Raw genomic sequence first — 24038 nt, 5'->3', positions numbered from 1 at the left:
GGATCTAGTTCCCTGACCAGGGACCGAACCCAGGCCCCCTGCACTGGAAGTGCGGAGTCTTAGCCACTGGACCACCAGGGAAGTCCCTGGCTTCTTTCATTCAACATCATGTCTTTGTGATGCTTCCATGTTATATTTAGCTGTAGCTCATTCCTTTGGTTGTTGTAGAGTCTTCCATCATGTGATTAGTCCATGATTTATTGATTGATTTTCCTGTGACGGACATTTGAGTTGTTTCCAGTTTGGGGCTGCTGTGAATAATGCTGCTGCTGTTATTCTAGCCCCTGACTTGCGGTGAACACTGTGGTGTGCATTTCTGTAGGGTAGATACCCGAGAGTGGATTAACGGTCACAGTATTTAGTATGATTCTGCCAAACCTAGTAAGTGAGTCCATTCAACCAAAGCTCTTTTAGAAGTCTAGTTTTGCACAGAAAGAAGTCACCATGGATTTTTTTTCAGGCCAGAACATTTAGACGAGCACAGAGCCCATTCCCTTTAGCTTTTCCATTCCATGCCATGCCGTATGGTTGCAGACCCTCTCCGTGTTTTCCTCCACCTGCCTTTTCTCTTCTCTCTCCTTTGATCTCAAGAGTGCTCTCTGTGATGTGCTGTCTGTCTGACTCTCAGCCTATCTCCTCGGCACCTGCCTTACAAGAGGTGATGTAACAGCCCTGGCTGAGACCAGCTTATAGTGGGAGAGTGTCTCCAGGCCCCCAGGACTCAGAGAAGCCTCAGAGAGGGAGACGGGCAAAGGTCCCTGGCACTGGTATAAACGTGTGCCGCCCTCATGGCCCTCGGGGATGGTTAATACCAACAATGACACCAACAACCGCAAAGGAAAAGACTGCTGAAGCAAACCACAAAAACTCATGAGGCAGAAACAGGATGCATTTGATAACATCCAAATAAAGATTTCTTTTAATGAGGACACCATGGAACAAATATCAGATGACAGAGAGGAAAAACAGTATTTAAAGTGTGTAACATCGGGACTTCCCTGGCGGTCCAGTGGTTAAGACTCCGAGCTTCCACTGCAGGGGGCGCGGGTTGGAGCCCTGGTCGGGGAACTAAGATCCTGCCTGACTCGTGGTGTGGCCAAAAAAAAACAAAAAAAGAGAAAGTTTAAAATCAAGGAGAGATTAATATCTAGAATGGAAAAGGGACAGCTGCAAGTCAGCAAGAGAAAAAGACAGCCGCTCTGATAGAAAAATGGGCAAAGAGGATGAGGGTGAGGAAGAGACTCCAAAACTCTCTAGACAGGCACCTGAGAAGGTGCTAGAAATTATTGGTAGGAGATCAGGGAAGTGCAAATTGAAACGACAGTGAGTCATCCTATTTGTCTGGCAAAAATTAGAAGCTGGAAAAATGCCAAGTGGAGGCTGGGGCCTTGGGGACGGAGGAGCCCTTATGTACTGATAGGGGACAGCCCTTCCTGAGGACCGCTTGGCGCTGCAGTCAAATTAAATGTATGCGTGGAGCTGTGACCCCACGGTCAGCTCCTGGGTGTTCATACCGAGACCTTCTCCCTCAGTTCCACGTGGGGACATATACAAGGAAGTTCACTGCAATGTTATTTTGGGGGAGGCGGGGGCAGCCTGGGTGTCACCTCCGCAGGCGGGAGGGGGAATAAACAGAAGGGGACAGTCACCAGGGAGGCCTGCAAACCCCCCGCGGCCACAGACCAGGTGTCCACAGAGCAACGTGGGTAGGTCCTAAAACACATAATGATGACTGACAGAAAAAGGAAACGCTATTAATATCTTATGATGTAATGCACAATGACACAGAATAATTTTCTGTTATATATACAACTCTGAGGGAAAACTTCATATTTAACATGCAAGTGTGCATTATATAGTGTATGACAGATACACATATAGTTGTGTTACTTAATTATATTAGCCTAAGTATCTAATTATATAATTACACATTATATAATCTAATAATATGGTACAAACATATGTGCCATTACAGTTGTGTCAATAAATCAATATTTAACTATGTAACACATAGCAATAACATACCTTAACATTTTATGTATAATTTTATTGAACTGCAAGATATTGTTTTGTATAACTTATTAGATACCATTACATGTTAATAATTTTTCTTTTGGCCACACCGCGTGGCATGTGGGAATTTAGCTCCCCAACCAGGGATCGAACCCGTGCCCCCTGCAGTGGAAGCGTGGAATTCTAGCCATTGGAGCACCAGGGAGGTCCCAATAATAATTTTAATAGATCCCTGTATCAATCCGTTACCATGTGGTAGGTGCTAATTGGTTTCCTCATGGAATCTTCTCCACAACCCCAAGAGGTGGGGAATATCCTAAATTAGTCTAGTTGACAGATGAGGAAACTGAGGCCTAGAGGCATGAAGCTACCTGCCTGGCAGGAGGTCCAGGTGTGTGTGGCATCCTGTGTTGGGCCTCTAGTCCCCAGAGCTGCCAGTTTTAGGGAACTGCAGAGGCCCTTTGCCCCATCTCCCCAGATCCCAAGCCTATTCCAGCACCCCCTCCCCCCAGGTGGCCAGGAACAGGAAGGAGCTGGTTGCCCCTCTCAGTGCTCCCTTACTTACAAAGCCCAGGGTGCTCATCTGCATAAGGGTGGCCCAGATAGTGACCCTCATTGGCTCAGGCAGCCCCTGGGGAGACAGAGGATTAGAATTCTGAGGGGGTGTAGCCTGGCCCTGGTGAAGTGGCTTTTTGTTGTAACTGGGAGATTTTATGCAAATATAGAGACAGTATAGTGGAATGGTTAAGAACCTTGGCTCTGGGTTCAAATCCCTGGCTCAGCCTCTGTGTGACCTTGGGCAAGTTACTTCACCTCTCTGTGCTCAGCTTTCCTCATCTGGAAAATGGGCACCATACAAGTACTGACTTCACAAGATTACTGTGAGAACTACAGTCATCCCTCAGCATCCACAGGGGTTTGGTTCCAGGACCCCCTTGGATACCAAAATCTGTGGATGTTCAAGTCCCTTATATAAAATGGTGTAGTATTTGCATTAACCTACGCACATCCTCTGGTAAAATTTACATCATCTTTAGATTACTTATAATAACCTATTACAATGTAAATGCTATGGAAATAGTTGTACACACAATGCAAATGCTATGGAAATAGTTGTGGGCCTGTGGCAAATTCAAGTTTTGCTTTTTGGAAATTTCTGGAATTAAAAAAAATTTGTTTTTGATCTGCAGTTGGTTGAATCTGCAAATGGAAAACCCACAGATATTGGGGGGGGCGGCTGTACCTCATTTATTCAGGCCGTGTCCTTAAAACCATGCGTGGCAAGGACCATACATTTTTATTTTCTCCTCTAAACAATGAAAATAATAGCAGGATTGTTGTGAGAACTAATGAGATGCAGTGAAAAGATCGTAGCCCAGAGCCTGAAATGTGACAGGCACGCAAAAGACTGTAGATATTAGATACTATGCCTATTACTCCTGCCTCATAAGTTTTTATAATAATGATGATGATGACGAAGACCATGATGACACTAGCAACACTTACTTAACATTTTCTATGTGTAGGTAGCTTTTTAAATTATTATTAATTAATTTATTTATTTTGGGCTGTGTTGGGCCTTTGTTGCTCCACGCAGGCTTTCTCTAGTTGCGGTGAGCGGGGTCTACTCTTCGTTGCGGTTCACGGGCTTCTCATTGCGGTTGTTTCTCTTGTTGCAGAGCACGGGCTCTAGAGCGCAGGCTCAGTTGTTATGGCTCTCGGGCTTAGCTGCTCCGTGGCATGTGGAATCTTCCTGGACCAGGGATCGAACCCGTGTCCCCTGCATTGGCAGGCGGATTCTTAACCACTGCGCCACCAGGGAAGCCCTGTATAGGTAGTTTTTAAATACAATTTTTAAAGGTTACTTTTCAGTTATTACAAAATATTGGCTATATTCCCCGTGTTGTACAGCATGTCCTTGAGCCTATCTTACTCCCAGTAGTTTGTACCTCCCACTCCCCCTCCCCTTTATGGCTCCTTCCCCGCCCCCCCACCCCCACTGGTAACTACTAATTTGTTCTCTATTTCTGTGAATCTGCTTCTTTTCTGTTATATTCTCTAGTTTGTTGTATTTTTTAGATTCCACATGTAAGTGATATCATACAGTGTTTGTCTTTCTCTGTCTGACTTATTTCATTCAGCATAATGCCCTGCAAGTCCATCCATGTTGCTGCAAAGGGCAAAATTTCGTTCTTTTTTTATGAGTAGTATTCCATTGTATATATGTACCACATCTTCTTTATACATTCATCTGCTGATGGATATTTAGGATGCTTCCATCTCTTGGCAATTGTAAATAATGCTGCTATGAATATTGGGTGCATGTATCTATTTGAATTAGTGTTTTGGTTTTTTTTTTTTCGGATACATACCCAGGAGTGGAATTGCTGGGTCATATGGTAGTTCTATTTTTAGTTTTTTTGAGAAACTTCCATACTGTTTTCCACAGTGGCTGCATCTGTATTGGTACAGTTTTAAGTGCTGCAAATAATCTAATTTAATCCTTGCAGCAGCCCTGTGAGGTAGGTACTATTAATATCCTCCTTACCAGTTGAGGAAACTGAGGCACAGAGCGGCGAAGTGACTTGTTCAAGGTCACACAAAGGAGTGGCAAGACAGGGATTTGGATCCAGTCTGTCTCAAAGTCCATATTTTTAATCATTGTGTATGGTGCTTTTTAAAGCCAGGAGACCTAGTGCGCATCCCCTCTCTGCTGTATGACATCAAGCAGGGGCTTCCTCATTCAGAGCCTCAGTTTGCTCTCTGTGAAATAGGAGAATGATGGCACCTTCCTTATCGCGAAGGGAGAGAGAGGGTAGCTGCCTTAAAGACACTCCCCTAAGCGCCCCCACCTCAAGCGTACCTTTGGCCAAGGTTTGGGGTTTGTGGGCGGGGCTCCGTCAAAGGGGCGTGGCCTTGGCCGTCCTGCTCCAATGGGGACCCGGGGGCGGGGACCTCCTCCCAGCTCTGTCCAGCACACGAGTCCTCCACGCAGTTCCATCTACGCCGCGGGTGCCTCTGTCGTCCCCAGAGGTCTCCGACCCCAACTCGCCCCCAGCCCACCCGTCCAGCCTTCGGCCCCCTCCTCTTAGCCACCGACCTCAGCCCCAGCACCTCTGGCCTCGACATCATGGGTGACGGAGGAGAGGGCGAGGATGAGGTCCAGTTTCTGCGGACGGTGCGTATCTCTGTGTTGGAGTCTCTGGGACTATCTCTCTGGTCTGAGTGTCTCTCTGTCTCCGACGTCTTTGTCCTGATTGCTGGTGGTCTCTGAGACTCTGGGGTCTCTCCTCTGTCCCTTTGGGTGACTGTCACTCCGTCTTTCTCCGTTTCTGTCTCTCTTAGTCTCCCCCATCTTTCTCGTCAGAGAATTAGCAGAATCTGGGACTACAGAATGGGGAGGAGGATCCTCCCTCCTCCACCCTCTCTTCTGACACTAGCGATTTGTCCCAGAGAAGGGGGCCGCTGAGAGAGCACCCCCTCCCACCACTCTGGAAGCAGGCACTTGGGGAAGGTGGTTCTAATTCCTGAGCTTAATTTAGCTGTCCCCTCCCCCACCCCCCACTTAGCCCTAATTCTCTTTTTGCTCCAGACTCTGACCTATTTAAATTCTTGGGAAGAGGGCTGTGGTGGGCTGAAGGACACAACTCCTTTGAACTCCCAGCCCTTGAGGGTCTCCTGAGGGTCCCCCTGTTTCTGGGTCTTCTTTCTTCCCCACTTGATTTTGGAGAGGAGGGTCAGATATGGCTACTATCTATCTCTATCTGTCTCTATCTATCTCTCCCTATCTGTCTCTTTGGGTTGTCTGTGTCTCTGTCTCTTTCCATCTCTGTCTCCCTGTCTCTGTCTCTGGCTTTGTTCTTCGGCTTCAGGCCCTCTGTGTTTCTCACTGTGTCTTCAACTCTGTCTCTCTCTGCATCTCTGACCCTCGGCAGGCGGGGGGGCAGGGATGGGAATTGGAACAACAGGTGTCCCTCCCAGAATAGTCCACTTTTCTGGGGCCTGGGCAGGGGACAGGGAGAGGATGGGGGGAGGGGCTGCCCATCTCGAAGTCCTTCCCACTTTTCCCTCCCAGTGGTTCTACTGGGTGTGGGGCTGTGAATATGGGAGGGGATATTCTGTCTTCTGGGCCAGGTCCACTGATCCTGCACTAGCCCCTCCCCACCCCCTCCAAGTCCTGGGAAATGCTGACACAGCATTCCGGCCCCAGAATAGGACCCTGGTGAGCCGGCTCTGGTTTCCTGGGAGGGAGGAATGGACAGCTGGGGCTGGTAGTGAAGGATAGGGACAGCTGGACATTCGGCCATGGGAGGAGGCCTAGCTTCACCCTAGACTCTTGCACTGGCTCCAGTCCCTTAGCAGACACCATGGGTTGGGCTCTCCCCTCCTCCCAAGCCCTAATAAGACCGTGGCCATGGCCTTGAGCCCCTGAGCAGCCACTCTACGTCAGACCCCATGCCCAGGGCCTCAGCCTCCTGAGGCATCTAATTATATCCTTGCTGCCCTATCTTCTGAGGTAGGGCCCTATCTTTATCTCCCTGGGAGTTTTGAGGGAAACCGAGGCCCGAGTGGGAGTCACTGACCAAGGATAAGGCCAGGAAGTGTTATCTCTGGATGCCCCTGGGGGCCAGCCCTCCTGCTTTCATAAGAGGAAAACTGGGCTCAGACTTGCCTTGCTAGCCAGTGTTGGATTCTAGAGGCCTGGCCTTGACATCTCTTGGCCCCAGACTGGGTCCATTTTCCTGAACTTTACTGAGGTTATGTGGTGGTTTTCTCAAACTTTTTGGATCTCATCCCACTGGTAAGAAATATATTTTATATTGCAACCCAGTACATGCATATATTCACATACGTTATAAAAAGTCAACTTTACTAATAGAGCTATAATTGACATGCAATAAATTGTACCCCTTTTAGGCGTTACAGTTGACAAGCTGTACACACCCATGTAACCACTATCATAATCAATAGAACATTTCCCAGAAAGTTCCCTTTGGCTCTTTGCAGGAATCACCCTGCCCTTCTGCTTTATGTCACCATAGATCCCATAAGTCACTAACTAGTGTTTCATATAAAATATATGCTCATTTGTCCTGCTTCTTTTGCACACTGTAACATTTTTGACATGAATCCATGTAGTGTGTATCAAGAATTCATTTCTTTTTGTTGCTAAGTAGTATTCCATTGTGTGAATACGCTACAATTTGTTTATCAGTTCACCTGCTGATGGACACTTGGGTTGCCTCCAATTCATGCTATTATGCTCAAATTAGGTGCATTCACACAATTTTTTTTTTTTTTTGCGGTACACGGGCCTCTCACTGTTGTGGCCTCTCCCGTTGCAGAGCAACAGGCTCCAGACGCGCAGGCTCAGCGGCCATGGCTCACGGGCCCAGCCGCTCCACGGCATGTGGGATCTTCCCGGACCGGGGCACGAACCCGTGTCCCCTGCATCGGCAGGTGGACTCTCAACCACTGCGCCACCAGGGAAGCCCCACACACAACTATTTTTAACTGAAACAAGTTTCATGAAATGCAGGTAGCCCTTAGAACACAGGGAGCATGCTGCTATTTTCTGTTCTTGCTCTACTTTTATTTCACTTTTTAAGCATGATGGGCATGGTCCCCAAGTTCATTTCATTTCCTTCTGATGGGTGGCAACATCCAGCCCTGCCCAGGCTGGGGTTCCTCAAAGCATGGCCCATGTCAAAACCTCCTGGGGGCAGGTTAATGGTCCAGATTCCCTGCTGACCCCAGATCTACTGAATCAGGCTCTTGGTGTTGAGGGGGAGACTGGGGCAGCAAGGAAGTTGCATTTTTAACCAGGCTACCCCCCTTCATTCTGATGCAGGAGAAAGTTAGAGAATCATTGGTGTAGGGATTAGGCTCCCTGTCCCTGGTTTATATCTTGGTTTTGCCATTTGCCTGCTTCCTAACTTTGGGCAAGTGATTTTTAGTTTTCTCTCTGAGCCTCAGTTTCCCAATCTGGAAAATGGGGACAAAAATATGTACCATAAGGATTCAATGGGTCCATGCAAATATCTCTCTGGGCTCGTCTCCTCCCACTTTCTCCCTTGATCCTGATGGCAGCAGCGCCAGGCTGTCTCCCTTGCTTTTTCTGAACACCCACGGCCCCAAGCCTTTGCACAGGCAGACTCCTCTTCCGGGAACTTTCTTCCTCCAGAGATGATCGGGCCTGATTCCTTCTTGTTATTCAGACAAGGCTCAGCTCAAATGTCACCTCCTTGGAGAGGCTGTCACTTCACCCCCCTCACTGATGTCATCTCTACCCCAAACTCTTACATCACCCTGGGTTATTTTTTCCATAACACTTATCACTGAAATTAACATTATAAATTGATTCACCTGTTCATTGCATTTCCCCCACAAGGATGTCAGCTCCACAAGGACAGGGAATTCGTCTGCTTTATTCGCTGCTCTATATCCAGTGCCTAGATCAGTGCCTGGCACATAGCAGATGCTTAATCAGTGTCTATTAGATGAATGTAAAGCCCTGAGCATGAGGTGTAGCAGAGAGTCTGTACTTAATAAACGCAAGCTGTATGATCCCTGTGAATACACGGCATATGCCAAGATGTCGGGGATGGGGGTAATAGGACAGAGCAGTCCTGGGGCCTCTCTCTCCCTCCTCCCAGGCTGACAGAAAGAATGAGGGCTGCCTGTGTGGGGTGAAGCCCAGGATTTGCTGGAAGGGCTGGAGTCTGTGTGACTTCAGGCACAACACCTAGCCTCCTTGAACCTGTTTCCTTTGCTGTAAAATGGAATAATCACTGTCTTAACTGTGGTTAATCACTGCGGTCTCCATCTGTTTTTTTTCCCCATCAATTTTGATTGAAACCTCTATCAGTAAAAATGTGGAGCAAACCCCCACATACATTTATATTAGTTATGAATGTAACATGGGCTATTCTACTAACATATCAAGAGGTGGTCTAACGTTCTAAAAGTGGCATATTGGGACTTCCCTGGTGGTCCAGTGTTTAAGACTCCACACTTCCACTGCAGGGGGTGTGGGCTCGATCCCTGGTCGGGAAACTAAGACCCTGCAAGGGAAACTAAGATCCCACAAGCTGCGCCGGCTGTGTGACCTCAGGCAAATCACTTCACCTCTCTAGGCCTCTGTTTCCACAGGTTCACATACTAGGACTTACCTCAGAAGGGTGTTTATTTTACTTAAAATTTTAATTAATACCCTCGAGATTATTTCAAACTTAGAGAAAAGTTGCAAGGTTACCTCAGAGAACTCCCATGTGGCCTTCAGTCATTTCCCCCAAAGGTTAGGATGTAGCATGTCTGCTTTATCATTCCCTCCATCTCTCCCTCCCTCTCTCTCCCTATTTTTTTCCTAAGCTGTTTGAGAGTTAGCTGTGGACATGATACCCTTAACCCCTAAATCCTTCAGTGTCTGTTTCCTAAAAAAACAAGGGATGTCTCTCAGAAAACCACAGCACAGTTATCAAAATCGGGAGATTTCGTACGGCTATGATACCATCATCTAATTCACAGTCTGTTTCACCTTTCACCACTTGTCTCTATACCGTCTTTTATGGCATTTCCCCTCCATCCAGGATCCAGTCCAGACGCTGGCACTGCATTCAGGAGTCATTAGACAGCACTCCTTAAATGAGAGCTACTATTAAAATAACACACAAAAGAATAATTAGATAAGGCTGAACTTAAAAGCCATTTAACTTGAGGCACTCGTATCTTCCACCCTCCAGTGACTCACCTTGTGGACCCCCACCTGGGAGTCCTCTGGAGTCAGTTGGACTGGGGTTCAGATCCCAGCTGCTTCTCTTATCAGCCGTGTGGCCTTGGACAAGCCATGTCCCCTCATGGAGCCTCAGTTTCCCCATTTTAACGTGGGGATGCCACTGGCTTGGATCTCATGGGGATGTTAGAAGCATGTACAGTGCTCAACACGGGCCCCTACTTGATAAATGGCGAGGGTGGCTGTTATTAGTCACATCTTTTTCACGAGGAGAAAGGGCCAGGTGGGTGGCCCATGGTACAGTGTCTGCGGGATGCGGGTGGGATGCGGGCCCCCACCCTGACCCTCTGCCCGTCCCCAGGACGACGAGATGGTCCTGCAGTGCAGCGCCATGGTGCTCAAGGAGCAGCTCAAGCTCTGCCTGGCTGCCGAGGGCTTCGGCAACCGCCTCTGCTTCCTGGAGCCCACCAGCAATGCCCAGGTCTGTGCAGGACGGAAGGAAGAGGGGGGCCTGAGGGGCAGAGAGCCTGGGGCCCAAAGAAGAGGGGTCTGGGAGTCTGGAGAGGGGATGCTGACAGGAAGGGGAATAGGGAGGGGGGCTAAGAGGGAAAGGGGGCTGGAGGTCTGAGGAGGGGAGCTGGGGTCCTGGGGGAAGAGGGAGGGGGGTCTAAGGAGATAGAAGGTCTTGAGTTCAAAGAAGAGGGGATCTGAAGGGGGTGCTGATAGGAGAGAAAATGGGAGGGGGCTTACGGGGGAAAGGGGCAGAGGTCTGAGGTGGGTGGAGGTCTGAGGAGGGAGGGGCAGGGGGTCTTAGGAGGCAGGTGTCTGAGGGGGCAGAGGGTCTTCAATCCAAAGCAGAACAGCCTAGAGGGTCAGGGGGTGCCTGCAGGGGGCTGACTGGGGAGGGGGTTGGAGGCTGAGAGGTGGGGGGATCCTGGGGTCTGAGGCTGAGGTGAACTCAGGCTCTGAGGGAGGAGGTGACCTGGGGGGATGGGGCGGAGGCTGGGAGAGGGAGGAGACCTGGAGTTTGACGGGGGAGGAGGCCAGGGGCCTGAGGTGGGCAGAGAGTCTTGGGTCCAAGGGGGAGGGTGTCTAAGTGCTTGAGGTGCCTGGGTGGGAGCCTGAGGCGGGAGGTGTGAGGTGGGGCCTTGCTCCTGGGACTTTGAAGCAGTGTTCACAGGTGTCTGAGGGAGAGGGCAGGAGCTGGGACTGTCTGCTCGTTACAGCGGGAGTTGGGGCTTCCTTTGGGGTTGGAGAGATTTGCGTTTTCTGCCGGGAGGGCAAGGAGGGGGCTCCCGGAGTCGGATGGGTGGAATGCGTCTGACAGGGCCTGAGGCTTCCTATGGGATTAGGTGTGCTGTGGAAACTTCTGTGAGGTTCGGGTGGGGTACAGGGGTGTGAGGCAGGAGGCAGAGCAGAGGTGTCTTCTGGGATGTTGGTGCGAATTCAGGGTGTTTGAAGCGGGAGGCAGAGGGCAGGGCTTCTTGGAGGGCTGGGTCGGGTCTGGGTCTCTAAGGGGTGTAGGTATTTAGACTAGGGGCAGGGCGTGCACCAGCACTCTGGAGCCTTCAGGTCCCCCGTTCACATCTCCCCACCCCCCAGAATGTGCCCCCCGATCTGGCCATCTGTTGCTTCGTCCTGGAGCAGTCCCTGTCCGTCCGAGCCCTGCAGGAGATGCTGGCCAACACCTTGGAGGCCGGCGTGGAGGTGAGGCTCCCACCCAGCTGGGATGGGTGGCAGGGACGGGTGGGAGGACCTGGGGGTCATTTACCATCTGTTCTTCTTCCTCTCTCTGCCCTGCCCCCCACAGGCCCTCAATTTGGATAAGTGGGTAGGTCTGGCCTTGGGTGTCATCTGTCCTTGCCACCTCTCCTGACCCCAGGTGGGCCTCTTGGGTCCACACCCTGCACACAGGGGCTGGGGGTTCTTCCCCACCCCGGTTGTCAGGGTCTGTGGAACCCAGAACAGGCCAGGCAGGAAGGAAGGAAGGGGGTGGGGGCTTTTGAGCCCCTGTTCTCCCACCTGCTCCTTTCTCCTCTTTTCCATCCTTTCCTCCGACCCTCCTAGCTCTTCTCCGCATGGGACCTCTCCCCTCATCACCTCCCTCCATCCCAAGTGTGAGTCCCCTCTGGACCCACATGGTGGGTCCACCATGTGATCACGTGGCCCCATCACATGGCCCCCTCAGAGCATGGGCATGTGAGAGCTGGGATGGGGGGCATGATGCCGTCGAGTGCTGGGTGTACCCACCCACTCCCAAGAGGCGCAGAGTCTTCTTGGGCCCGGGGGTGTGTGGCAGCACAGGGCAGGTCCCTGTGGGTGATGCTCCAATGTTTAACAGCTGGTAGGACAGTACCGGTGCACAGCTGTGTTATGACAGGTGAGAGCAGAGGGAGCTAAAGTCTGTGGAACACGAGATACGGGGGCTTCCCTGAGTGACCCCAGGTATCTGAACCTCTGGAAGAGGGGTTCAGCCCCCTGAGTGACTCTGGGGCCTGGTTAACAGGTTGAAGGACAGAGTGGGCTTGGGGGAATAGAAAACACCCCACCCACAGGCTTCTCAGAGACACAGACCTTGCTTCCCCTGGAAGCAGGGAACCTGAGGCAGAGACTCTGTTGTGGGTCTGAGCTGAGGCTTCTTCGCATCCAGGCCCGAGCATCGTGTCTTCTGGGAAGTGTATTGCCACCTGAGATAGGCCAGATGTTTCAGGGGGGTCTATTCTCACTCTGTGTCCTCCCCTGCCCCCTGCAGTCGTCCCAGGGTGGGGGACACAGGACACTCCTGTATGGCCATGCCATCCTGCTCCGGCACTCGCACAGCGGCATGGTAAGTGCGTCCGGGAGGGGCCGGGGCGGCGGCAGGGGCCAGAGAGTGCAACGCCCGCCGGGTGGCTGACTCCCCTCTACAACCCTAGTACCTGAGCTGCCTCACCACCTCCCGCTCCATGACTGACAAGCTGGCCTTCGACGTGGGACTGCAGGAGGACGCAACAGGTGCAGGGGCTGGAGGGAGGGGCTACGATGGGGATGCCGCAGGCAGGGAGTTGGGATTCAGAAGGTCTGCAGAACCCCGGGAGCGGGCATGGGGATGTTCCAGGGGCAAAGATGGGGGCCTTTGGGGCTGAGAGTCTGGGGGTGTGGATGAATACATTCTGAACAGAGAGACTCAGGCAAGCAGGCAGAGAGTCTGAGGACAGGAACGGGGGACTGTGAGGCAGAGAGTTGGGGGCACTAAGAGGAGAGCTTGGGACGGAGGGCTTGGGAGGCTCCGTGGCTGGGAATGCCTTGGGGAAGAGCGTTCTGGGCAGCCCTCACCCCACCCCCACCCATAGGAGAGGCCTGTTGGTGGACGACACACCCGGCCTCCAAGCAGAGGTCGGAAGGAGAGAAGGTCCGAGTTGGGGATGACCTCATCCTCGTCAGCGTCTCCTCTGAGCGCTACCTGGTGAGTAGCACCTCCCTCACCACAGCTCCTACTGCTCCTGGGGCTGGGGGCACACGGGATCCACCCCATCTCCTCCTCATTGGTTTGCCTGGTCTCTGGCCTCAACGTCCTGACTCCCAATTTCCAGTTTCCATCCAATTTCTGGTTTCTGACGCCCCATTTCCTGACTTGATCTCGGTTTCTTTTCTTTCTTTCTTTTTTTTTTTTGTGGTACGCGGGCCTCTCACTGTCGTGGCATCTCCCGTTGTGGAGCACAGGCTCCGGACGCGCAGGCTCAGTGGCCATGGCTCACGGGCCCAGCCGCTCCGCGGCATGTGGGATCTTCCCGGACCGGGGCACGAACCCGTGTCCCCTGCATCGGCAGGTGGACTCTCAACCACTGCGCCACCAGGGAAGCCCGATCTCTGTTTCTTGATCTGTGACCTGTAATTTTTGGTCTCCTGTCTTCTGGTTTCCTGGCTTCCACCCTTGGTTTCTGACTCACTCTGGAACTATTGCTCACCCCCCATTATCTCTGACCACCACATCCTGGTTGCCCACAGCACCTGTCGACGGCCAGTGGGGAGCTCCAGGTTGACGCCTCCTTCATGCAGACACTGTGGAACATGAACCCCATCTGCTCTGGCTGCGAAGAGGGTGAGGACCCTAGACCTCTGACCCCTAACCTAAGACCCCCAAAACAGACCTTCAACATTGCCCCTCAGACCCCAAACCAAGATCTCCAAATTATGACCCTCATACTTAGATCTCCAACTGACCACCAATCTGGAACCCTAGAGCTCAGACCTCGAAACCTAAAACTCAGTATCAGACTCCTAATTCAGACCCCAAAGCTCGCATGCCAAACTCAGGTCCTGGAGGTCAGACCCCTAAACTCAGACCCAAAGCTTAGAACATAGAATGTGTAGCTTATCCCTCAGACCCCAAGCCTCAGATGACAAGCACATGGGACCTCAGCCCCCCAAATTCAAACTCAGATCCCAAACTAAGAGCCCTACTTCAGACCCCGAACCTCAGCCAATCGACTTCACACCTCCAACTCTAACCTCAAATCTCCAAAATCATCTCCCCGTTTGCAGACCCCCATGCTGAGTCCCTAAAGCATGAACCCGAAACTTTGAACCCAATTCTCACACCTCAAACCTCAGAGCCCTAAGCCAGACCCAAGCTGAGATGCACGCCACAAATCTCGAAACTCAGGCCTTAATCTCAGACCCCGAAACTCAGACCCGCCAACTTCTAACTACGACAAAGCTCACATCTCCCCAGACTCAGACCCCAGAGCTAAGCCTTCCAAACCTCAGACCTCAAACCTCAGATACCAGCCTCAGACCTCCAAAATAACACTTGAAATTCAGACCCTGACTTCAGACTCCACCGTCATACCTCTAAACCCAGACCCCCATATCAAGCCCTGGAACTCAAACCTCAGAATCGGGGAACATTAGACCCAAATCTCTAATGACATTCTCTGAAGCCAACCTCGAAAATCCAAACTGAGACCTTTAAACCCCAGACCCACAAACCTCCCAGCCCCAGCCCTGCACACCCAGACCCCCAACACTAGATCCCCAACCTCAGACCCCAAATCTCAGGCCCAAATCTCAGACTACAACTTTGTACCTTGAAACTCAGATCTCCATCTGCAGACCCCCAAACCCAGCCCCCGGCTTCCCACAGGGCAGAAGCAGGGCCTGCAAACTCCACTATGGCTCCCAGGCCTTTCTGGGGCTCCAGCTTCCCAACGACCACTTTCCTTTGCTCCTGTCCAGGCTATGTGACCGGGGGCCACGTCCTCCGCCTCTTTCATGGACACATGGATGAATGTCTGACCATTTCTCCTGCTGACAGTGATGACCAGCGCAGGTCTGGGCTTGGGGACAAGAGGGTCTGGCGTCTTCGGGCCAGAAGGGGGATGGCAAAGGTTGGCTAGGGGGTCCTGGAACCCTAGGATTAGGGATCAGATTCTGGGGGGCTGGAGCTTGAACTCTTGACCTCACTCTCTTCCATGTACCCAGACTTGTCTACTATGAGGGGGGATCTGTGTGCACCCACGCCCGCTCCCTCTGGAGACTGGAGCCACTGAGAATCAGGTAGGGGTCAGGGGCAGAGGAGGCAGGCTGGGGGAGGGGCTAGGGGTTCCTGGGGGCCCTGGGAGGAGAAGAGTGTCTTGAAGGAAGAACTGAGGAAGAGACTGGAGGGTTTTGAGGGAAAATCTGGGGAGCCTAAGAGAGCAATAAAGGTCCCCAGGGTCCTAGAATCCTGGAGGAAAAAGAGGTCTTGGGGGTAGTGGAGGTTCCTGAGGGAGAGATCAGGGTCTCGAGTGAAACTGTGGGGAAAGGAGGGGAGAAAATGACAGATCTGGGAAAACTGGAGACACTGAAATCATCTGGGCAGCCCTGAGGAAGTGGTGAGGGCCTGAGAGAAGATTGGGGCTCTTAAAGGAAGGCTGGGGGTCCTAAGAAGGATTTGAGGGCTCCAAGGAAGATTTGGGCACCCTGGAACAGGGCTGAGGGCTTGAGGAGGTTTCAACCAAGACTATGGTGTCCATGGGAGAACTGGGGGGCCTCTGACCTCTCCCTCGTCCTCACCCTCTGCAGCTGGAGTGGGAGCCACCTGCGCTGGGGCCAGCCACTCCGCATCCGGCATGTCACCACCGGGCGGTACTTGGCACTCATTGAGGACCAGGGCCTAGTGGTGGTTGACGCCAGCAAGGCCCACACCAAGGCCACTTCCTTCTGCTTCCGAATCTCCAAGGTCGGTGGGGTCAGGATACCCTCCCTCAGCTGGAACCCCAAATCCCGCCCCAGCCCCCCACCACTCTGCAGTCTCTTGGGGGGGAATCCCCCATTAAATGCACAAGCAGAGGAGGCTGACCTCTGTCCCCTGCCCCTGTAGGAGAAGCTGGATACGGCCCCCAAGCGGGATGTGGAGGGCATGGGCCCCCCTGAAATCAAATATGGGGAGTCCCTGTGCTTTGTGCAGCACGTGGCCTCAGGCCTGTGGCTCACCTATGCTGCCCCGGACCCCAAGGCCCTGCGGCTCGGCGTGCTCAAGAAGAAGGTGGGCACCTGGCAGAGGGAAGGGGTGGGGTACAGGCTGGGGCAGGAGGGGCACTGGGGGTGATGATGCTTGAGCCTTTAGGAGTTTGAGGTTGGGATTGAGAGAAAGACAAAGACTGAGAGAGAAACTGAGATTGAGAGAGACAGGAAAAAAGAAAGAATACATATATGAAGAGAAAGAGAGAAGTATAGACAGACATGGGGACAGACAAATAGAGAAAGACAGAGACAGAGAGACAGAAATAAGAAAGACAGAGGTGGAGAGAAAAAGATGAATAATAACAGAATAACAGAATAATAACAGAATAACATTCAGCCAATTATTGAGTACCCCAGGTGTTGTGGATGTATGTGTGGACAAATAGCTGAGCTATACAGACCTGTTCCCTGCCTTCCCTGTGCTCAGACACTGTGACTAAACCCTCTCTAATGAAGTACACAGTTTTACAACCAAACAGTGGGAAAGCTACTTTTGACAGAGGGAACACCAGGTGCAAAGGCCCTGAAGTTGGGATGAGGTTGGTCTGTTGCAATCACTGAAAGGAGATCTAGTTCGGCTGGAGGAGAGTGAGCGAGGGGTGAGTCGTGGGAGATGAGGACAGAGAGGGGACGGGAAGAGATCAGGTAGAGCCTTGTGGGCCACCGGGGAGGGTCCTGGCTTTTACTCTGGGTGAGAGGGAGCCGCAAGATAGCCTTGAGCAGGCCAGGGCACGGGGGGTGGTGCCCTGATTCAGGTTCACAGGGTTCTTGAGCTGCTTATGGGAACAGACTACGGGGGTGGGCAGAGCTGGAGAAGGAAGACCAGGGCAGGTCTGCACTGGTACAGGTGGAGGATGACAGTGGACAGCACCAGGGTGGGGACTGTGGAGTGAGGAAAGGGGGCAGAGTCTGGTTGTATTCTGAGGGCAGAGCCAACAGGATTTTCTGACAGATTGGATATCAGGGTGAGAGGGAGAGGGACTGAGGATGAGACCATGATTTTTGTCCTTTTTTGCCTGAGCAGCTAGAAGGAGGGAAGTGCCGTTAACTGAGTCAGGGACAGCCAAGTATCAGCTCAGGAGGATGGGCCCCAATGCCTAGAACAGAGCCACTCAATAGACTTGCTGAGCGAATCAGTGAGAAGACTAGGGAGGCACCTGTTTGTGAAAACTGAGGCTGAAGTTGGATACAACAGCAGAGGATGTAGAGATGGGCCTGGGCCAGAGAGGGCAATGTGGGAGTCGTCAGCAGGTGGACGGTATTTACAGCTGCTGGACTGGATGGGGTCCTGGGGAGGTCAGCTCAGGGGAAAGCCGGCAGCCATGATGGTCTCACCTCCCAGAAAGGTGTTCAGGCATTCTGTCTGGGACATGTTAAATTTGGGGTGCCATTAGAGCTTTCTGGTGGGGGGATGTTAAGTCAGTAGTAGATACAAATGGAGAGGGGTTTGGCCTGGAGAAAGACAAGATAGAGAGAGACAGAGAGGGAGAGAGAGGGAGAATCAAAGAGGGACAGAGAAAGAGAGAAAGAAAGACAGAGAATAGATAGCTAGTGGGAAGCAGCCGCATAGCACAGGGAGATCAGCTCGGTGGTTTGTGACCACTTAGAGGGGTGGGATAGGGAGGGTGGGAGGGAGGGAGACGCAAGAGGGAAGAGATATGGGAACATATGTTTATGTATAACTGATTCACTTTGTTATAAAGCAGAAACTAACACACCATTGTAAAGCAATTATACTCCAATAAAGATGTTAAAAAAAAAAGGAAAGAGAGGTAGAGAGAGAGATGGACATAGCAACAGAGAGGGAGAGACAGAGCATGGGATAGGCGTGAGAGAGACAGAGAGACAGAGACAAAGACAGACAGACAGAAACAAAGAGGACAGAGACAGAGAGTGAGAGGAGAGACCTAGAGGGGGGAAAAAGAGAGAGGGGTTGAGAATGAAAGACACAGGGACAGATGAAGAGGGACTGGGGGCGGAGCTGGCAGAGAGATTCCGTAGAGGATGGGGGCAATTTGGGGGCTAGAGTCTGGGTGGAGGTCTGGGGAGCATGGCCCTGGCTGGCTGAGCCCCTCCTGACGTCTCTCTCCCACCACTGTCAGGCCATTCTGCACCAGGAAGGCCACATGGACGACGCACTGTCACTGACCCGCTGTCAGCAGGAGGAGTCCCAGGCCGCCCGCATGATCTACAGCACTGGCGGCCTCTACAACCACTTCATCAAGTGAGCCACCGGGCCCGCTCTGCCCTGGGGGCCAGGCCACACCTTGACCCCACGCTCCTGGTGTTCATGCGCCAGACCATTTAATCTCTACCTCTGACATTCACACCTCTCACATACACAGACTCCTGACCTCTACATACTTGACCCCTAATCTGACCTCGACAGCTATGACTTTGACTTCATACCCCTGACACCCTCGACCCTGGACCTCCCTAGCCCTGACCTCTGCTTTCATGACCTGTCCCTACACAGGCGGGGGTCCCAGGCCCAGCTCTGCCCTTGGCCACTGGGTCACCTCGGGCCAATCAATGCCCTTCCTTCTCTGCGTCTCACTCTCTCTGTTAAATAGGTGTGTCTGTGGGAGTCTGGCAGGGACCGGGGGTGGGTGGGGGCGGGACCCTCACAGTGTTCACGGACCCTCACTGATACGTGCGCGGTCTCCGCAGGGGCCTGGACAGCTTCAGCGGAAAGCCGAGGGGCTCGGGGTCTCCGGCTGGCACAGCACTGCCTCTCGAGGGCGTCATCCTGAGCCTGCAGGACCTCATCGGCTACTTCGAGCCACCCTCCGAGGAGCTGCAGCACGAGGAGAAGCAGGGCAAGCTGCGCAGCCTGCGCAACCGCCAGAGCCTCTTCCAGGAGGAGGTGAGGGCGCGGCCCGGGGGGGCGGGGTCTGTGGGCGCGGGGTCGGAGCCTTCAGAGGGGCGGAGCCTGCCGGACCCGGGGAAGCAGTGGTCTGAGAGGGGGCGGGGCAGGTGGAGGGGCAGGAGGAAGTTCCTGGCCTGGGTGAACAGGGCGGGGAGGCGGGTCGTAGGGGACACGCGAAGGGGCGGAGCCTTGAAGCGGGTCCGGAGTGGGTTGGTGGGCGAGGCTTTGGTGAGGGGCGGGGCCTGTGAGAGCAAAGTGGAACCCGAGCCTGACGGCGGGGGCAGGACTTGTTCCCTCTCCTGGGAGGACGGGGCGGGGTGAAGGTAAGCTCTGGGCCAAGGCAAGTCAGTGGAGGAAAGGCCTGGGAAGAAGCCCGAGACTGAGCTACTAGACTCAGGAGGCGGTGACTGTAGGGGTAGGGCCTGCGGAGTGGGAGGATAGAACCAGAGTGGGGCATGGTGGGAGGCAGGGCCAGAGAGGTGGGCTTTTGGGTGGGAGGATAGTGTTGGGCGCGACCCCAGCTTGGGTCAGAGGCTGGGGGTCTGTGTGTTATGAGAGGAGACGTGGTGGGCTCCGCTCAGCACGGAGTCTGAGTGCGAGGGGCCGAGAGGGGTGGAAAACTGGGGCTGTACAAAGGTCCGGGGTCTGCTGTCTCCTCAGGGTGATTGGGGAGCATGTTCATTTAAAGTCTTCCAAGTTGGCCCTGCTCCTCTCCAGGGGCTCCCATTGTGATGGGGGTGGCAGACCTAGAAATGATGATAGTAACAACAACAAAACTTACTAATGGAGTGGGGTTAGTATATGCAAAGTGTTTAGAACAGTAGCAGCACAGAGTAGATGCTATATAAGTGTCAGTGGTTATTGTTACTTTGAATTTAGCCCTTACTGTGTGTTATGGGTGTTATATACCTGACATCCTCCCCATAACCCCATGGGGGGTTGTAATTGCCATATTACAGATGGGTCACTGAGGTGCAGAGAGATTAGATAACAGCTATTGCTGAACAAATATACCAGGGGGGATATAGCTGTCAAGAAAACAGACAAAAATTCCTGTCCTTGTGGAGTTGACGTGGGGCGGGAGGATAAATGAGCAATAAAATAGGACGATTATGTGGTATATTAGATGATAATAAGGAGAAAAACAAAGTAGGGCAGGGACTTCCCTGGTGGTCCAGTGGTTAAGAATCCACCTTCCAAAGCAGGGGACGCGGGTTCGATCCCTGGTGGGGGAACTGAGATCCCACATGCCGCGGGGCAACTAAGCCTGTGCGCTCTAGAGCCCACGTGCTGTAACTACTGAGCCTGTGTGCTCTGGAGCCCGCGTGCCACAACTAGAGAGAAGCCCACGTGCCACAACGAAAGATCCTGCATGCTGCAACAAAGATCCTGCAGCTAGGTCCCGCAACTAAGACCCTACGCAGCCAAATAAATAAATATTAAAAAAAAAAAAAAAAGGGCAGCGGTAGGGAGTGCTGGGGTTGTTGCAGTTTAAAATACAGTAGTCAGGGAGGGTCACGTGAATGAAGAGAGGCAGCCATGTGTACACCTGAGGGAGGGACAGAGAGGAGACAGAGCAAGTACACGGACCATGAAGTGGGAGTGTGCCTGGCAGCTTCCAGAATAGTGAGGAGGCCGGGATGACTGGAACTGGGTGAGCTAGGGGAGGAGTGGGAGGAGATGAGCACAGAGAGGTGACAAAGGCCAGGCCGTGATGAGGACTTGCGGTTTGGGAGCCACAGAAGGGTTAGGTCTTTGAAAGTCACAACGAGTTAGGGGCAGAGCCACTGTGTGTGACTCCAGCTGGCTGTGCTGTCTACCACGATGCACTGCATCTCTTACTACGGGCCCAGGATATAGATACAACAATTATCATAGCAGCCCAGTTGTCCACCACCACTGGAATGAATCCACAAATGTGGCATATCCGTATGATGGCTATGGACACTACTCAGCAATGAAAATGAGCAAATGACACCCCCATGAAACAATGCTCTTAACCTTAAAGCGTAATATTGAGAGAATTCCCTGGTGGTCAAGTGATTGGGACTCGGCGCTTTCACTGCCAAGGTCTCGGTTCGATCCCTAGTCGGGGAACTGAGATCCTGCAAGCCGCTCAGTGCGGCCAAATAAATAAATAGAAAAAAAAAATTTTTTTTAAAGTAATGTTGAGCAAAAGAATCCATGTGCAAAAGAATACTTACTGTACATCTCAAGTTCAAAAACAGGCAAAATTTTACTAGACTGTTTATGAATGCATGCATAGGTAGTAAAAATAGAAAAACAAGGAGAGGATTTCCATAAAAGTCAGGATAACGGTTATCCCTAGCAGAGAGGGTTGTGTAACAGGAGGGGCATCGAGGTGACTTCTGGGAGGCTAGCAATGCTCTCTTTCTTGACCTGGGTCATGGTTACACAAGTGTTCTTTCATATTTATTTGTTAAGCCATATACATTTGATCTTTATTATTTCCAGATTCTGTATTTGCAAATATGCCTACTTGCTAAAATTTATTTGTAACCTCCAAATCGATGCTTGCAGAATATTTGTAGTCATTTGTGGACATGTGCAGAGAGGCAAAAAATTTAAGGCATTTGATGTTGTGTTTCCAGTTGAGGTTGAACAAGGCGACAATTTGCCTTGTTATTTCAACTCTCACCTGTAAACAAGTGTCCTCTTTGTGGTGTATTTAGTGCCACGCTTTTCACATTTTTGTGCTTTTTGTTAATTTCACTGATTAAAATGGCCCCTAAGCACAGTGGCGAAGCGCTGTCTACTGTTCCTAAGTGCAAGAAGGCTGTGATGTGCCTTACTGAGAAAATATGTGTTAAAGAAAAGCTTCACTGAAGCGTGAGTTACAGTGCTGTTGGTTGTGAGTTTAATGTTAATGAATCAACAACATCTATTAAATTAGTGTCTTTAAACAGAAACACACATAAAACGAGAGTGTGTATTGATTGATTGATGAAAATGTTGTGCTCAGAGACTCAGAGAAAGCCCCTGTGTTTCCCCTGGGAGCCTTGGTTCTCAGGATTCACTCAGTGCTCACGGCGACTTTACAGAACCTAACTACTACGAAAAGCAAGAATAGACTGTATATATTTTATTGTTTTTTGTTTTTTATTTTGCGGTACACACGCCTCTCACTGCTGTGGCCTCTCCCGTTGCGGAGCACAGGCTCCAGACACAGAGGCTCAGCGGCCGTGGCTCACGGGCCCAGCTGCTCCGCGGCATGTGGGATCTTCCCGGACCGGGGCACGAACCCGTGTCCCCTGCATCGGCAGGCGGACTCTCAACCACTGCGCCACCAGGGAAGCCCTAGACCGTATATGTTTTATGTGCTTTTCTGTATGTCTGTTATAATTCAAAATAAAAGAAGACAAAAGGTTAAAATGTTTTTTAAAAAAAGAAAGAGACAGAAGGCAAAAATCTCTCTGGTGGTTGGTGTGGAAAGTGAGCTGGGCCAGTGGGACCAGCAGTAGGGTCCTTGGAGGTGGAAAGGAAGGAAAGAAAATACTGGAAGGAGAAACACAGATTCAGTCCGGATGTTAATAGGGATGTATTATGCTGGGGACAGAGGCAGAGTGCGACAAGGCCAGGTCTGGAGAGCCGAGGAGGAAAGAAGGGAGTTGGGAGTGCGGGTGCACACAGGTGGCTCTGGTTTCGACCTGGGGACACCCAGTCACTAGGTGTTGAAGGAATATGAATTAGCAAGTCCAAGAAAGGCAAGGCAGGGAGGGCCTGGGATTCCTGTGATGAAACCCCCTCTTTTCTCTACCCCAGGGGATGCTCTCCCTGGTCCTGAACTGCATCGACCGCCTAAATGTTTACACCACTGCTGCCCACTTTGCCGAATTTGCCGGGGAGGAGGCAGCCGAGTCCTGGAAAGAGATTGTGAACCTGCTCTATGAAATCCTGGGTGAGGGGCCTCGGACTGGACTCCCCCTAGAGCACCCGAGGTTCCCAGTCCTACTGGGTCTGACCCCTCTCTCCACCCTCAGCCTCTCTGATCCGTGGCAATCGTGCCAACTGTGCCCTCTTCTCCAACAACCTGGATTGGCTGGTCAGCAAGCTGGATCGGCTGGAGGCCTCCTCAGGTAGGAGAACCCAGGCGGAGGGGATGGGGACTTGCGGGGACGGGAGGGCTGCAGCCACTTCACCTCTCTCTGATCCCTGTGCAGGGATCCTGGAGGTGCTGTACTGTGTCCTGATTGAGAGTCCCGAGGTCCTGAACATCATCCAGGAGAACCACATCAAGTCCATCATCTCCCTCCTGGACAAGCATGGGAGGAACCACAAGGTTGGCCTCTGACCCCTGACCTCTTATCCCCTGAATGCTGAACCCTGACCTTTCCCCATGGCCCTCGAATTGCCCCCATTTCCCCATCTTATCTCTTACCTGGACTCCTCTACCACAAGCTTCCATCTCAACACAAAGGTCTCAAACTCATGGTTCTTGAATGGGTTCTGGGCCACAGATGTGCTTCGTTATCTCGTTGAAGTATTTTTTCAATTTCTAATTTTGTAGCCTTTAGGGGGGCTGCATAGACACTCTCCAGTTTGCCCCAAGTGCTACTGGTTCCCACTGAATTGTTTCTAACCACTTCACATATTTACATTATCTACCTGGCCCCTGAAGACACAAGTTTGCAACCTCCACTGATCTAAACCTCATCTTTATCCCTGTGCTCTCTCCCTGACCGACCCTTTCACTCTTCCTACTGACTTCTGACCTTTTACCCCAGTCTTTTTTTTTTTTGGCCAAGCCATGTGGCTTGCAGGATCTTAGTTCCCCAACCGACGATCGAACCCAGGGAAGCTCAGAGTCCTAACCACTGGACCGCCAGGGAATTCCTCAGTCTCTCTTTTCTTACATTGCTGATGTCTTATCCCAGCTCATACGGCCCCCGCCTCTTGCCTGATGTTTCTCTTTGACTC

General features: G+C 51.9%; 1 protein-coding gene across 7 annotated transcripts in view; it reads left to right on the top strand.

Annotated features, from left to right (window-relative positions):
- Window positions 1–4996: 4996 nt before the first annotated feature.
- The window catches only part of RYR1 (ryanodine receptor 1), a 118452-nt gene continuing 99410 nt past the window's right edge, over window positions 4997–24038 (top strand). For 4 of the 7 annotated variants that reach the window (XM_060288632.1, XM_060288635.1, XM_060288631.1 and 1 more), the window contains exons 1-17: window positions 4997–5191; window positions 10107–10226; window positions 11348–11452; window positions 11556–11576; window positions 12498–12572; window positions 12661–12739; window positions 13078–13190; window positions 13733–13826; window positions 14963–15056; window positions 15209–15283; window positions 15791–15947; window positions 16089–16253; window positions 18334–18455; window positions 18902–19097; window positions 22884–23019; window positions 23102–23197; window positions 23282–23400. In XM_060288632.1, coding sequence (XP_060144615.1) covers window positions 5144–5191; window positions 10107–10226; window positions 11348–11452; window positions 11556–11576; window positions 12498–12572; window positions 12661–12739; window positions 13078–13190; window positions 13733–13826; window positions 14963–15056; window positions 15209–15283; window positions 15791–15947; window positions 16089–16253; window positions 18334–18455; window positions 18902–19097; window positions 22884–23019; window positions 23102–23197; window positions 23282–23400 — 1815 coding nt within the window. In that variant the 5' untranslated portion in view covers window positions 4997–5143. Of the gene's footprint in view, window positions 5192–10106; window positions 10227–11347; window positions 11453–11555; window positions 11577–12497; window positions 12573–12660; window positions 12740–13077; window positions 13191–13732; window positions 13827–14962; window positions 15057–15208; window positions 15284–15790; window positions 15948–16088; window positions 16254–18333; window positions 18456–18901; window positions 19098–22883; window positions 23020–23101; window positions 23198–23281; window positions 23401–24038 lie in introns of those variants that run through there. The other 3 variants (XM_060288636.1, XM_060288633.1, XM_060288637.1) reach the window with 2 other exon arrangements.

This window comes from Globicephala melas, chromosome 19 (genome assembly GCF_963455315.2).
Source record: "Globicephala melas chromosome 19, mGloMel1.2, whole genome shotgun sequence".
NCBI classification, from domain to species: domain Eukaryota; kingdom Metazoa; phylum Chordata; class Mammalia; order Artiodactyla; family Delphinidae; genus Globicephala; species Globicephala melas.
Note: the sequence above shows the minus strand (reverse complement) of the source record. Positions and strands in the feature narration are given on the sequence as shown.